Source organism: Leucoraja erinacea, chromosome 13, assembly GCF_028641065.1.
Source record: "Leucoraja erinacea ecotype New England chromosome 13, Leri_hhj_1, whole genome shotgun sequence".
Lineage (NCBI taxonomy): Eukaryota > Metazoa > Chordata > Chondrichthyes > Rajiformes > Rajidae > Leucoraja > Leucoraja erinaceus.
In genome coordinates, this window is record NC_073389.1 from 697,451 (window position 1) to 713,463 (window position 16,013).

Consider the following 16,013-nt stretch of genomic DNA (forward strand, 5'->3'; position numbering starts at 1 on the left):
CCAGAGATGCTGCCTTACCACTGAATTACTCCAGCACTTTGTATCTGTCAATAAAGCAGGACCATTGGAGTACATTGAACACTTTGTGTCTTTGCCAGCATCCTATAAGTGGCAACGCTTTACATACTTTGCGTAAGATATGCAAAACAGAGAATATCACTGTTACATGTGAGAATGTATCAATCATTCATTCGCTTTCAGAAACAAGGAACTGCAGATGCTGGCTTACAAAAAAGACAAAGTGCTGGAGTAACTCAGCAGATCAGACAGCATCTCTGTAGAACATAGGAAACGTTTAGGGCCGGTCCTCTTCTGCCCATGTCCCATTGCTGTAAATCACTTCAAGAGTTGCAAGTCAAATAAAATTGCTGATCGCCCAAAATAAAATGACAGAGCCAGCCTTTCATCAGGTAGTCTTTATTGTCAAATACAGACCAAATGTCTACAGGTTCTTTGGTTTGTACAAAGCATGTACAGCAGCATTACAATCTGAAAACAAATATATATTTTTTAATCTTACAAACACTGCCAATAACAGCTCGGTAAATCTGAAAATAAAAATACAGCTTTAACTCTAGAGATCCCAGTCCCAACATCCATGCCTTACCAACCCCACCACAAAACAGAAGAAAATGGGTTGAGATCGATCCTTATTTTATCCTCCTGCTTGGAGTTACAGGATAACAACTGGTCGAGGGGTTTAAAACCCAAACAATCGTACACTCCCACAAGAACCAGTGTGTACAATTCACACCCAGTACTTACAGATCCTGAACACATTCATATCTCACTTGACTACATCTAATATTAATTGCACCCTAATATTAAATGCACCCTCAATACAGAGCACACTTGTGGTCACCCAGACAAATGAAACGCATTATAAAGTGCTCTCAAAATGTGATGATGTTGTATATTGACTGCTGTGTGATGACCAAACCAGAAATGTCCTAGATTTGACTATCTGTGCAATGTTATCCCTTATCTAACCTCAGAGTTTCCCTTCCACTCTCTCCTGCAATATTTCCAATTCAGTTCACTAGCTCGTGACTCAGAAAGTGCATACTTGGTGTTTATTTAGAGGACAGGTTTGGTTGCATAATTCATTAACACCCTCACCAAACAGTGCAAGAGTTTGGAAGACCTTTGCTGCCTGTGTCGTTCATTACATGGGCAAGGGCAGCCAGCAATATGCAGCAATCCCAGTGCAAGAGAATCTAAAGAGTTTAAAATTTCACAGCCTCCTCCATTTTCCATATGCCAAACATGTTCTAGACATATCGGGCACATTCCCTTTCACATACACAATTCAAAGCAGGATTCACTGCCAAAACCCCATTGACAATACTTCAGTGACTGATGTTGCAATACAAATATTTTGCATAATTCACTTCAATTCATTTTGCTGGGGCCCTGAACTCCAGGGCTATTTCACCTTGAAGTTAACACAAAACTTCAGTTTTATTTCTCACACCCTTGGTACGAGTTTCAAAAATAAATCTTAAAATAAATGTTCCTTTCCCGTTGCAAAGTTCTAGCTTCTATTTTCAGTTCCATTTATTCCAGAGCTGGTGTTTGGAAAAGGTCAGCATACAATTTTTATTAAAAAGGTATAAATTGCCAATGATCTTTCCCCCTCCGCTGCATTTAAAGTACAGCAATACTATGTTCACAATGAATCTGGACTGACTACAATGTATCACCCTATTAGTGTAATGAAGTCTCACAGACCAGGTCTTACCAATAGTACACTGTGCTATAGTACACTCTTTATAAGCTCATCTTTAAACACTGAAGATATTTCCTGATGTTAATTTTAATTTGATCTGCCAAACAAAATAATTTCTAGTTTGCATATTTCTTAAGATCAATGCATTTTTCTAATGTAAATCTTTTCCAGTGTTTAAAAAAAAGACAATGTCAGCTGATCAATACAATGCTACGGATTTCTACACCCATGGGGGTTTCAAGATAGGCAACAAAGACAGATTATACGTAATGCAAACAAATGAATAACCCAAACTTTTAGTCCTGTAGAGTGCGAAATAAATCTTCCATCAAGTTACCTTGAATGCATCAGTTCCCAAGACAGACTCAAAGTCATACAATTCCATTAAAAGGATAATTTTTCTCATCAGCAATTTTCCAGAGAAATAGACTGGAACTCAGTGTTACCATAACAAAATGTTTGCTGCAAGAGATTGGCCTAGAAAAATCTATATTTCTTTATTCTGCAAACAAAGCTATTGACAGCCAAATAACTGTACCGACAGTCTTCAAACCTGGAATTTGTGCATTTCATCCTTACCCCTGTATACTCTGAACAAAGGGCATGGAACAAAAATCCTAACACTCGTAGACACCATAGCTTTCTAAAGCCAGCTTTACTGACCTGGGGAAGGGTAGACTAGCTTCAGTATATTTCCATTGACTGGGAATGTGGCTTAGATTAAAAAGGCTCATGCAAGCAGCCAAATGAAAAAAAATTCTTATGGTGCAAAATCAACAAAAGGCATAAGGTTGATTTTCAGTACCAAAAATATAATTCTAATCACCCAAACTGAAGCTGCAATGTCACAAACATGAACTAAATTGGTATTAGATTATCTAGCACCCAGCGCTGACTAGTTTTGTACAATTAAAGGAATGCTACCGTTTGAAAATTTAAAATGTTTTAACAAAAAAGATTTACTCAATTCCTCAAATGAAAAATATTTGTTATTTATTCAACTTGGATTATAAATTTCTTCAAACTCCAGTAGCTTATGTGCAAATTACCCAACCAAAACAGTGCCGTGCCTGCAATTTGGTTTCTAAGTTGCTTTGGAGCTTAATAGCCCCAAAAGACCAATTCTCTTTTCTCTCTGACTAACACAAATATTTCCTTCCCATATTCTCTTCAGAAACTGTCAATCTTCAATTGAAATGAGTGTAATAGGCTTCAAATCCCTATCTCTGTGGCCGATTAAACAAAAATGTTTTTGATAATGTGCAGAGTGCATCCCTTCACTTGTTTACCAATAGATGAAGCTTTTTGATCCATCCCTCTTAGTGCAGTGTCTTGAAAACCGCTGGTATTTTTTTTATTAAACATTTTATTTTCCCCCTGAACACACCGTGAAGGATTAACATTCTTTTTGAACTCTTTTGTTGAAAGCAAAAAAGAGTGGCTTTCCCAGCCAAGCATGACACAGTGTACTATAGGGACTCTTGCTAGTGTTGTAATGCCTCTTTGACAATACACGTCACACACTGTAGTGCCACTTGGATTTTTCTCTTCCCCCCCCACCCACCCCCCCCCCACACAGCATAAAATTAGTGTGTGTGTTATCCTTGTATTGCCATTGCAATTTAATTCACGGAACATGTACAACAGCCACAGGGTACACTCCCATCTCAGTTACCGTCAATGAAAGAAACCATCCAGGCAATGGGAAGGACATCGGCCGGCACACCAGTCAAGTGTGAACATAGCATTGCTTATTAGTTGCATGGGAGCCAGGTAGGGTACGACTGTTGGTAGGAGGTGGTGCTGTGGGCTACATAGTAGTTGCTGAAGTTGCCGTTGCTGACGTAGGGGGCAGGCTGATAGTAACAGGTCACATTGGTGACATTAGGGATGATGTTCTGCTCCGCCAGCACCCTGAGTGCTAAGAGGCTGATCAAGTTGAGAGTCTGGCGCCTCTCGTGCCCCATCAGACAGACAGTGCTCTCGTTCACCACGCTCCTCAGTATCATGAGGTAGTCGTACTTACTCTTCTCCTCGCCGATGAAGTGGTTCTGGAGGTACACCTCCATCTTTCTCTGCTGCTCCGTGATGTCCGGGAAGTCTATGAAGAAACGAGAGCACATGTACCTCTCCAGGGACTTGATCACCTCTTCACTGGTGGGCTTGAACTCTCTCACCAGAAGGTTGCAGTACTTCAGCAGTCCCCCACCTCTGATCTCCTCTGGAGCCTTGGTCGCAATTAGGGTATTCCTGAGGTGACCTAATGCTTCCTCAAAGTCCCCGTACACACTTTCTCCAATCACTGTTGGGTGAAAGTGCTCGCTCATTGGGTTCTCAGAGTAGTCGTAGTAAAACAGGAGGGAGTCCAAGATGATTTGGAAAGAGTCAACACTGAACTCAAACTGACGTCTTAGGGAGTCCACAAATTTCAACTCTATGTTCTTTCCATGGTTGTTGCAGAGAGAGATTAAACTCCAGCGGTCAGTATCCGTGCAAACCTTCACCATCTTTTGCACGTAAGCCTCCTTGAGCGTTAGCGGCGTGATGCGTTCCTTGTTGACGCCTTCGGGAAGAAACTCGAGCAGGCAACTCAGGACCACGTCTTTTACCAACTGGAATTCGGTTTCTCCTGGTAGATCAACACCAAAGATCAGGTCCAAATCTTTGTAGTTTAACCCATTATCCTTCACCAGGACATGGCTGGCTGCTGACCCATTCAGACGCACATCACGCACTGGAATACCACTTTCAAAGAGCCGGCATCGCACAATCTTAACCACGTCTTTCAGCCTGACTTCCAGTGTTGGAAAGTTGCCTCGCCCGTGAATAAAGACCACTTCGGTAAGAACATCATTCAAACTGCTGACTTGATCCCAGGTCAACACACTAGTGGCTTTACTGTCTGTCATACTGAGTCTTTGGATTTCAATCGGCTGGTGAGAAAACAAAAAAAATAATTATACCACATCTACTGTTATTTGTCATGACTTCATGAAAGAACATAACATAAATGCCAAATAGTCATCTTTCAGAGAGGATCAAATCATTAACTTTACAATCCAGGCTTAAGTGTATTATTGTAACGTGTACCAAGGTACAGTGAACAGTTGTGGTTTGCATGTTATCTAATTGGATGTGATATTATACACAAATATAATAAAGACAAATACAGGTACAATAAGTGGACCAAAGGGGAAAACACAAGATGCAGATCATAGTTCTCATCATTATGAAATGAAATGAAATGATTCAATTTATTGTCATTGTCAGTGTACAGTACAGAGACAACGAAATGCATTTTTAGCATCTCCCTTGAAAGGGAGACACAGGGCGTCGCGGTGTGCCCGCGCCTGCCGCCGTAATTATAGTGTCAGTTCCATAGATAAAGTCCAATGTCCACATTGGGGACAAAGCCAAGCCAATGAGGTAGAGATGAGTTGGACAGCACCCTAGCTTATGGAAGGACCATTCAGAAATCTGATAACAGAGGGGAAGAAGCTGTTCCTGAGTCCAGTGGTACACGTTTAAGCTTCTGCAATGAGAAGGAATGGAGTCAATGGTGGAGAGCCTAGTCTGTGTGATGGACTGGGCTACATCTACAACTCATCAATTGCTTGCAGCTATGGGCAGAGCCGTTCCCAAACCAAGGTGTGATGGTACTCAGCAGGTCAAGGCAACTCAAGAGCAGAGTTACACCCGAAACATTGCCTATTTCCTTCGCTCCATAGATGCTGCTGCACCCGCTGAGTTTCTCCAGCTTTTTTGTGTAACAGCAGAGTTACACTAGTGTTTTGTGCTTATCTTCCGTGTAAACCAGCATCTGCAGTTCCTTCTTATACAACATGTGGTAGGGAATGGACTGATGACATTTGGGGTTAGGTCCCTTCATCAGCCTGAAGGATCCCAAACTAAAACATCTACTGTCCATATCCTTCCAGAGGTGCCACCTGACTCCGAGTTCCTCCAGCTGTTTTGTTCAAGATTCCAGCATCTGCAGTCTTAGCTAATTCCTCTAATTTAAATTTATTGATCCGTGGTGGGGGGGGGGGGGGAGCTACTACAAAATTGAGTTGACAGTGAAGTATTTAAAACTTTCAGCATGGGCACCAGTGGCTGAGACACAAGGACTTGTAGATACCATTTTGCATAAAACACAAAGGGCTCAGGCAACATCTGTGGAGGGAATGGACAGGGGATTTTTGGGTCAGGACACTTTGTCACGCTTATGAAGTGATTAAGGAAGTTAGGTTAGAGTGGCACAGTGGTGCAGCAGTAGAGCCTGGGTTCGATCCTGACTATGGGTACTGTCTGTATGGAGTTTGTATGTTCTTGCTGTGATCATGTGGGTTTTCTCCAGGTGCTTCGGTTTACTCACAACCTACCTAGGTTATTTGGCTTTGGTAAAAGATTGTAAATTGTCCCTTGTGTGTGGGATAGTGCTAGTGTAAGGGGAGATTGCTGGTCGGCATGGACTCTGTGGGCCGAAGGGCCAGCTTCCACACTATCCCCAAACTAAAAGGATTTGCAGCAAACATTCCTGCATTAATCAAGGATAGATTGAAATTTAATTTAGATGTGTTTTAACAATGATAACCCTTTGCCATTTTTAAAATATTGAACTTTCAGCAAATGCCCAACCAGGATAAGCGAACAGCAACTACTGTGGCCAATGCACTGAACAGGCACTTGCCCAAACGCTCTATTTACAAAGTCAATAGAATTTGTTACACAGTACAATACGACACTGCAAATAACCAACAGGGTCATTCAAGTTCATGTCAGGGTACCTTGACAATAGTTATTAAAGTGTTGTGGGTCAAAAGAAACCTAATCAATTACTGCAATCAGTCAGCGGCTTCCAAAAAATAATTAAAATGGCAAAAGTGAATTTTGCTCCCTTTTAGTCACAAAACTACGGAGATTCTCAAAGCAGGTTTAACAAATGAAAAACAATTTGAGGTGACTCCATAAATCACCTTACAATGAGAGGTTGTATTATAAAGTAGTATGTTATGTATTTATATAGTGATTATCACACCTTTACGACCACTAAAAAAACTTTGAAACTACATTTAAAAATATGAGTAATCAGTGGCACAGCTGGTGCCTCACAGCACCAGAGGTCCGGGTTCGATCCTGACCTCAGGTGCTGTCAATTGAATTGAATACATTTTAGTAGCCAAATATGCATACATACAAGGAATTTGCCTTGGTGCTTTGCTCGCAAGTAACACGGCATACAGTAGACAATTAAAAATAAAATATTATAATTTAAACATGTGAAGAATGAAATAAAATACCAAATCAAAATTAGGCTACAGACTTTTGGCTGTTGAGTAGAGCTACTGCTTGTGGAAAAAAGTTGTTTATGTCAGGCTCTAGCAGCTTTGACAGTCCGGAGTTGCCTTCCAGTGGGAAGTGATTCAAAGAGTTTGTGGCCAGGGTCAGAGATGATTCCTGGCCCTTGCAGTGTCCAGTTTGACGATGGGGGGGGGGGGGGGGGGGGGGGGAAGGTTGCAGCCAACAACCTACTCGGCTGATCGAACGATGCACTGCAGCCTCCGGATGTTGTGCTTGGTGGCCGAGCCAAACCAGACCATGATGGAGAAGATGAGGAGACTATGATGGCAGTATAAAACTGGACCATCATTGCGTGTGGCAGATTGTGTTTCCTCAAATGCAACAAGATGTACATCCTCCGTTGGGCCATTTTGACTATGTAGTCGACATTTGCACATTCTCCTTGTGAACGCGTGGGTTCCGTCTGGGTGCTCTGGTTTTCCTCACACATCCCAATGATGTGCGGGCTTGCAGGCACATTTACCTCTATAAATTGCCCCTAGCGTCTAGGGGGTGGATGACAAAGTGGAATAACATAGAACTAGTGATCAATGATCAGCGTGGACTTTGCGGACTGAAGTTTCCATGTTGTATCTCTAAACTACTGATGTAGGAAGTGCAGCCAAAGGAAACAATTGCTGTGATAGTTTCACAGCTAGAAATGATCAGACATTAGCAAATTTGCAGATGTCAATGCTAAGTGGCAGTGTGAACTGTGAGGAGGATGCTATGAGAATGCAGGGTGACTTGGACAGGTTGGGTGAGTGGGCAGATTGGATAAATGTGAGGTTATCCACTTTGGCAGCAAAAACAAGAGGGCAGATTATCATCCAACTGGTGTCAAGTTTGGAAAAGTGGAAGTACAACAGGATCTGGGGGTTCTTGTTCATCAGTCGATGAAAGTAAGCATGCAGGTACAGCAGGCAGTGAAGGCCTTCATAACAAGAGGACTTGAGTATTGGAACAAAGAGGTCCTTCTGCAGTTGTGTAGGGTCCTAGTAAGACCACAACTGGAGTATTGTGTGCAGTTTTGGTCCCCTCATTTGAGGAAGGACATTCTTGCTATTGAGGGAGTGCAGCATAGGTTTACAAGGTTAATTCCCAGGATGGTGGGACTGTCATATGCTGAGAGAATGGAGCGGCTGGGCTTGTATACTCTGGAGTTTAGAAGGATGAGAGGTAATCTTATTGAAACATAAGATTAAGGGTTTGGACATGCTAGAGGCAGGAAACATGTTCCCAATGTTGGTGGAGTGCAGAACCAGGGGCCAAAGTTTAAGAATAAAGGGCAAGCCATTTAGAACGGAGATGAGGAAACACTTTTTCTCACAGAGAATTGAGTGTGGAATTCTCTACCTCAGAGGCCGGTTCTCTGGATACTTTCAAGAGAGTGCTAGATGGGGCTCTTAAAAATGGCGGAGTCAGGAGATATGGGGAGAAGACAGGAACGGGGTACTGATTGGGGATGATCAGCCATGATCACATTGAATGGCGGTGCTGGCTCGAAGGGCCGAATGGCCTACTCCAGAGTATTGTCTAAACGCAGAAACAATAGCACATTTAGTCAAATGCTGCTTGAAATCACAATTTATTGGACATTAATTGATTAGAATCCTACCCTCAGAATATCATACTTGCACATTGAACTGAATTTGTTCAGTGTGAAAGGTTTTGAATTTGTTTTACCTTGCTCCAAAGAACCAGCACTGATACAAGTCCAACAGCCTTAACGCAACAAGCTTCGGGTTCCCAGGAGACAGAACAGAAGCAGGCCCTTCAGCCCAACTCAGCCATGCTGACCAAGATGCACAATCTAGTCATACTTCCCTGTGTGTGCCACACATGCCTCTAAAGTTTTCCTATCTTTGGACATGTACTTTTGCATTTCAATTTATTGTCGGTCTCAACTGCCCGAGGTGTTTGGATTCAAAGAACTGCAGGCGCTGGAATGTTGAATAAAACAAAGTGCTGGAGGAACTCAGCAGGTCAGGCAGCATCTGTGGAGGGAAAGGATGGGTGGCGTATCAGATCGTGACACTTCTGCAGAAGTCTAAAGAAAGCTCCTGACCCAAAACATTGTCAGTCCATTCCTTCCACAGATGCTGCCTGACCTGCTGAGTTCCTCCAGCACATTGTTTTGAACCTGAAGCGCTTCTCAGACTAATTGTGCATCCATTCTGAGACTGTACCTCACCCAGCTCGTTTGATTTGCCCTTACAACAAGCAACAAATCTCGTTTCAACCCTTTCTGGGAGAAACTTCCGTGGAAACAATTTCCATGTGGAATTTAAAATTTTGCATGATTTACTAATATCTTCATAAGTCATGGGAGCAGAAGTAGGCTATTCATCCTAGTCCACGCCACCATTCAATTATGGTTGATCTGTCTTTCCCTCAACCCCAGTCTCCTGCCTTCCCATATCCTCCGACACCCATACCATTCAAGCACTGTCAATCTCAATCTTAAAATTACCCAGAGACTTGGCCTCCACAGCCAACTGTGGCAATGAATTCCACAGATCCACTATCCTCTGCCTAAATACATTCTTTTAGGACTGAGATGAGAAAAACATTTTTCACACAGTCGTGAATCTGTGGAATTATCTGCCACAGAAGGTAGTTGAGGCCAGTTCATTGGCTATATTTAAGAGGGAGTTAGATGTGGCCCTTGTGGCTAAAGGGATCAGGGGGTATGGAGAGAAGGCAGGTACAGGATACCGAGTTGGATGATCAGCCATGATCATATTGAATGGCGGTGCAGGCTCGAAGGGCCGAATGGCCTACTCCTGCACCTATGTTTCTATGTTTCATCTCCTTTCTAAAGGTGCATCCTTTTAATCCTAGACTAAGAGGAAGAGTCAATTTTTTAAAAAATTATAATTCATGCATTTATGTGCTCTGTCAGAGATGTAAATGAACATGTTGTTTAGAGATGGCACTATTTCATATTATATAATTTTTATAATGATGTTCTCAAAATAGTGATGTATGCCAGCTGCAGTCTTAGCAGCATCTTCTACAAGTTACTGTGTTCTCTTAACAACTTCTATGACCACCTCTATGGAAACCTTAAAGGCAAATTCTATTATAATTAAATGTTTAATCTGCATTCTAATTTTCAGGGTTTGAACACCATTAGTCACAGTATGGTTACACAGAAAAGCTGGAGAAACTCAGCGGGTGCAGCAGCATCTATGGAGCGAAGGAAATAGGCAACGTTTCGGGCCGAAACCCTTCTTCAGACTGATCAGGGGTGGGGGTGGGTGGGGACAAGAAAGGGAAAAGGAGGAGTAGCCGGAAGGCTGGAGGGTGGGAGGAGACAGCAGGGGAGCTGAGGAAGGGGAGGAGACAGCAAGGACTAACAGAATTGGGAGAAGTCGATGTTCATGCCCCCGGGGTGCAGACTCCCCAAACGGAATATGAGGTGCTGTTCCTCCAATTTCCGGTGCTGCTCGCTGTGGCCATGGAGGAGACCCAGGACAGAGAGGTCAGAGGCGGAGTGGGAGGGGGAGTTGAAGTGCTGAGCCACCGGGAGGTCAGCTTGGTTATTGCGGACCGAGCGGAGGTGTTCGGCATAAATGAGGCTCGCACCAGGGTCTCTTCCATACCCCGCAACACTGCTCTCTCTCCCCATCCCCGCACTCGCAACAAGGGCCGAGTCCCCCTAGTCCTCACCTTTCACCCCACCAGCCATCACATACAAAAAATAATCCTCCGTCAGTTTCGCCACCTCCAACGTGACCCCACTACTGGCCACATCTTCCCATCTCCCCCCATATCTGCCTTCCGCAAAGACCGCTCCCTCCATAACTCCCTTGTCAATTCTTCCCTTCCCTCTCGGTCCACCCCCTCCCCGGGCACTTTCCCTTGCGGCCGCAGCAGATGCAACACTTGTCCCTTTACCTCCCCCCTCAACTCCTTTCAGGGACCCAAGCAATCGTTCCAGGTGCGACAGAGGTTTACCTGCATCTCTTCCAACCTCATCTATTGCGTCCGCTGCTCTAGATGTCAGCAGATCTATATCGGTGAGACCAAGCGGAGGTTGGGCGATCGTTTCGCCGAACACCTCCGCTCGGTCCGCAATAACCAAGCTGACCTCCCGGTGGCTCAGCACTTCAACTCCCCCTCCCACTCCGCCCTCTCTGTCCTGGGTCTCCTCCATGGCCACAGCAAGCAGCACCGGAAATTGGAGGAACAGCACCTCATATTCCGTTTGGGGAGTCTGCACCCCGGGGGCATGAACATCGACTTCTCCCAATTCTGTTAGTCCTTGCTGTCTCCTCCCCTTCCTCCTTTTCCCTTTCTTGTCCCCACCCACCCCCACCCCTGATCAGTCTGAAGAAGGGTTTCGGCCCGAAACGTTGCCTATTTCCTTCGCTCCATAGATGCTGCTGCAGCACCCGCTGAGTTTCTTCAGCTTTTCTGTGTAACCTTCGATTCTCCAGCATCTGCAGTTCCCTCTTTAACATTAGTCACAGTATTCTGTATTGACCACATCACACTCTTAAAAAATTAACAAATACTTGCTTTTCCATGTGTGGATTGTACCTACTAGTTTGCCATTTTACTTTCAAACTTTAGACCTTTCCCGATATCCATTTTACCATCTTCCTAACCGTCAGAGTCCTACAGCACAGGACCAGTCCTGGGCAGCGCAGCAGTAGAGTTGCTGTTCACTAGCACCAGAGAGCCGGGTTCCATCCTAATATGGGTGCTGTCTAAAATGAGTTTGTACATTTTTTTATGACCGCATAGGTTTTCTCCGGATGCTCCAGTTTCCTCCAACAGGTTTGTCTTAAATGTTATAGCACCCGTCTCAACTACCTCCTCTGGAAGCTTGTCCCATATACCCACCACTCTCAGCGTGAAAAGATTGCCCCTCGGGTACCTATTGAATCTTTCCACTCTCACCTTAAACCCATGTCCTCTGGTTCTTGATTCCCCTACCTTGGGTAACAGACTGCATTCACATATTTATTCCCCTCATGACCATGACCCCCTGTGCTCCAAGGAATAGTCCTAGCCTGCAGGCCCTTGAGTCCTGGCAACATTCCCGCAAGTCTTCACTGCACTCTTTCCAACTAAACCTACCTCAGCAGCATGACAAAAACTGAACACAATACTCTAAATGCAGCCTCACCGATATCTTGTACAACTGCAATAACATTCCATCTTTCATACTCAATAGCCTGACAGAAGGCCAATGTATCAAAAGCCTTTTTAACCATCCTATCTACCAGCAACTGCTTTCAGGGAGCTATCTTCCTGCACATCTAGATCCCTCTGCTCAACACTCCCCAGAGCCCTACCATTCACTGTGGGCCCTGCCATAGTTTCACTTCTGGAAATGAAATACCTCAAACATATTTACATAAAACTCCATCAACCATTTCTCAGCTCGCCTGCCCAACTAATCACGATAACCATCTTGATCTACAATACCTCCCACTTTAATTTCATCTGCAAACTTACTAATCATGCCTTCCAAATTCTCATGCAAATTATTGATGTAAACCACAAACAGCAATGGGCCCAGCACTGATCCCCGAGGCACACCACTAGTCACAGACCTACAATCCAACAAGCAGCCTTCCACCATCACCCTCTGCTTCCTTCCATCAAGGCAATTTTCCATCCAGAGAGGAGAGCTCTTCAGCGTGTCGCCCACAGAGCGCAGAGGATCATTGGGACACAGCTACCAGCCTTGGAGGGCATCTACCACACGCGGTGCCTCAGGAAGTCCGTCAGCATCCATAAAGACTCCTCACACTCCAGTAACGGACTGTTCGAACTACTTCCCTCCGGCAGACGTTACAAGGCCTTCTACGCCCGAACCTCCAGACTCAGAAACAGCTTTATTCCCAGAGCTATAGCGGCTCTGAACCGGCCCTGCCGAGTGCCCCCCATCCCCCCCTGGACTGTCTCCCTCGGATGACCACGACACACAGCTTATTTATTTATTTTACTTTTACATCGGTTGAAGCTGCGTACTAACTGTTGCACTGACATGCAATGACAATAAAATATATTATTATTATTATTACTGTTATTATTAACACTCACTAGGGGCAATGTGCACTTATACCAAGCTAATTATCCTACAAACCTGTACGTCTTTGTTGTGTGTTGAGGAAAGCAAAGATCTCGGAAAAAATTCACACAGGTCACATGAAGAATGAATAAACACCAAATAGACAGCACCCGTAGAGTCAGGATCGAACCCGTGTCTCTGGGGCTGCAAGCGCTGTAAGGCAGCACTCTTCCGCTGCGCCACACTGCCGCCTCTCCAGTAACTTGTCCACCACAGATGTTAGCCTCACTGATCTATAGTTCCCCAGCTCTTCCTTGCAGCCCTTCTTAAATAGAGGCACAACATTAGCCACTCTCCTGGCACCTCACCCATGTCTAATGATAATTCATGTATCTCAGCCAGGGTGCCTGCAATTTGTTCCCTTGCCTCCCAGTGGCATCAGATATATCTGATCAGGCCCAGGAGATTTATACACCCCAGCACCTCCTTGACTGTAATATGGACTGCCCTCGAGACATCTCCATTAACCATCCCAAGTTCTCCAATCTTCATACCTTTCCCCACAGTAAAAACAAAGAAATACTAATTGAGGACCTTGCCCACCTCCTACAGCTCCACAGAGATGGCCCCTTGGGTTTGAGGGATTCTACTCTCTCCAGTTCCCCTCTTTCCCTGAATGTACATAAAATCTCTGGATTTCCCTTAATCTTATCACCCAGGGCTCTCCTGCCCCTTATGCTTCTGTTCCCAAAACTCCTTCACATGTTCCCAGTTGCCTGTACTTGACCCATGCCTCCTTTTTGACCAGAGCCTCAATTTATCTCATCATTCAAGCTTCCTTACTCCCACCTGCCTTGCCTCTCACTTTAACAGGAACTTGCATGGCCTGAACACCTGTCACACATTTAAAAGCATCCCACTTTACAGACATTCTGCCTGCAAACAACCTACTCAAATCAATTTGAGCAAATTCATGTCTAATACCAAAGTTGGCCTGTTTGCAGAAAATATTATGCCCACTTCATCCACATAATGGAGATAGACGCAAAGCCCTGGAGTAACTCAGCGGGTCAGGCAGCTTCTTTGGATAAAATGGATAGGAGACCTTTTGGGTCAGAACCCTTCTTCAGACATTTGTTCCTCGAACAATGATTTGGGTTTATTGTTTGAAGAAGGGTCCCGGCCCAAAACTTCACCCATCCTTTCTCCCGAGATGCTGCCCGACACTTCGTTACTCCAGCACTTTGTGTCTACCTCAGGTTTATTGTCGTATGTACCGAGGTTCAGTGAAAAGTTTCACTTTGCATGGCACCCAATCAGATAATACTATACACAAATACATTAAAGTCAAACTCGTGCAATAGGTAGACCAAAGGGAAAAATAGTAATAGTAGAAAAATAGAGTTCTCAGCATTGTAGCAAACTAGTTCAAGAGAATGTCTGTGGATGTCTGGAGCACTAATCGTTGCCATTTAACCAAACCGTTCATCCCCTTCCTCGTCATCAACTTCAACCCACATACCATGCACCAAAACTTTGAGTACGTAGTATAAAATTCATTCCAACAATGCTTATTGATTGGCTTTTAATAAAAACAAAGTTATGAAAATCCCCAGTGGATATTGGGAGAAGGCAGGAACGGGGTACTGATTGGGGATGATCAGCCACGATCACGTTGAATGGTGGTGCTGGTGTACTCCTGCATCTATTGTCTATTGATGTACATTTAACAATCTGTTACCATCTTGATACCCTGTGTAATTTCCTTATCAACTTAATATAAATTGTGGATTTTAATTTCTGGATGTTCCCAAATGTTAGCACCAACAAGTCGTTAAGGAACTCAAAATGCCTTCAAACCCACATGGATGTCAGAAATGTTACGCATCTCACATTGAATTAAAAACAAAATTTCTAATTTTACTAATTCAACATTTTGGGGTTTTGTTAAATATTAAACTGATTAGATCAAATCACCACACAAACACGAAGTAGGTCATGCACCAACACAATACTATAACCTTAAATCCCATTACAAATTGCACTTTTAAAACTTCATTACTATACAGCTGCCCCACTATGAATTCACATAATCTAAAAATATTCTTAACAAAATGTAACAGCAACATCATTAAAAAAAGGCTCTTACTGATTTTAACACTAAAGCAGAAAATAGCAAGATTAATTACTGTTAACTGCAAAGCAAATCTACCACAAATAAACAGTAACAGACTAATTAGTTAATTGCACTACAAATACATTAGAAACTGGGACACATTTTAAATTGATATTCTTCAAAGTAAATGTTTCTTAACAAATGCCTTGTGCAGAGCATAAAACAATAATTTGAAGCACTATTTTAAGAATATAAAGTGCATAAAGCTAACTCCTAACACACGCACCATGCGACTACATAACTAGGCTGTTTTATTTCCAAAATTAAGACCATCTAGGTTAAATAAATGAATGTTAGTTACACTGAAAATGGGCTTTAAGATGCATGGAAAATTGAGATAACAGTGCTACTTGCAGTTTGAGGAAACAATACTTGTAGTTTGAGAAAATAAGCGTTGAGTTAGTTTTACATGGCAGAGCTCTACTTAACTAGTACATATTTAACAAGCAGAGTAAAGTCTGTAGTCACCCACATCTGTAGTCAGTCAGTCAGGCGCGTACACACACACAACACACAGCAGGCGCTGGACACACTGAATGTCCTAGTGCCGGCTCTGCTGTTATTTATAGATTCCACCCCGCCTCACGCACAACTGCCAATGTATCCCTCCTCCACACAAACCCATCTGCGACATAAATTGGCATGGACCCCAAAAACACCTCAAAGGGGAAAAATCATCCTGTTTCTGAAAAGATTTCACGAGTCTTAGAGGAGAAACAATCTGTTAAAGCGTTGGT

General features: G+C 43.5%; 1 protein-coding gene across 5 annotated transcripts in view; it reads right to left on the reverse strand.

The window, feature by feature from the left end:
- Window positions 1-401: 401 nt before the first annotated feature.
- tent5c (terminal nucleotidyltransferase 5C) overlaps window positions 402-16,013 on the reverse strand; it is a 32,813-nt gene continuing 17,201 nt past the window's right edge. For 4 of the 5 annotated variants that reach the window (XM_055644238.1, XM_055644237.1, XM_055644236.1 and 1 more), the window contains one exon: window positions 402-4,662. In XM_055644238.1, the coding sequence (XP_055500213.1) occupies window positions 3,484-4,638 (1,155 nt within the window). In that variant the 5' untranslated portion in view covers window positions 4,639-4,662 and the 3' untranslated portion in view covers window positions 402-3,483. Of the gene's footprint in view, window positions 4,663-15,748; window positions 15,771-16,013 lie in introns of those variants that run through there. The other variant, XM_055644239.1, reaches the window with a different exon arrangement.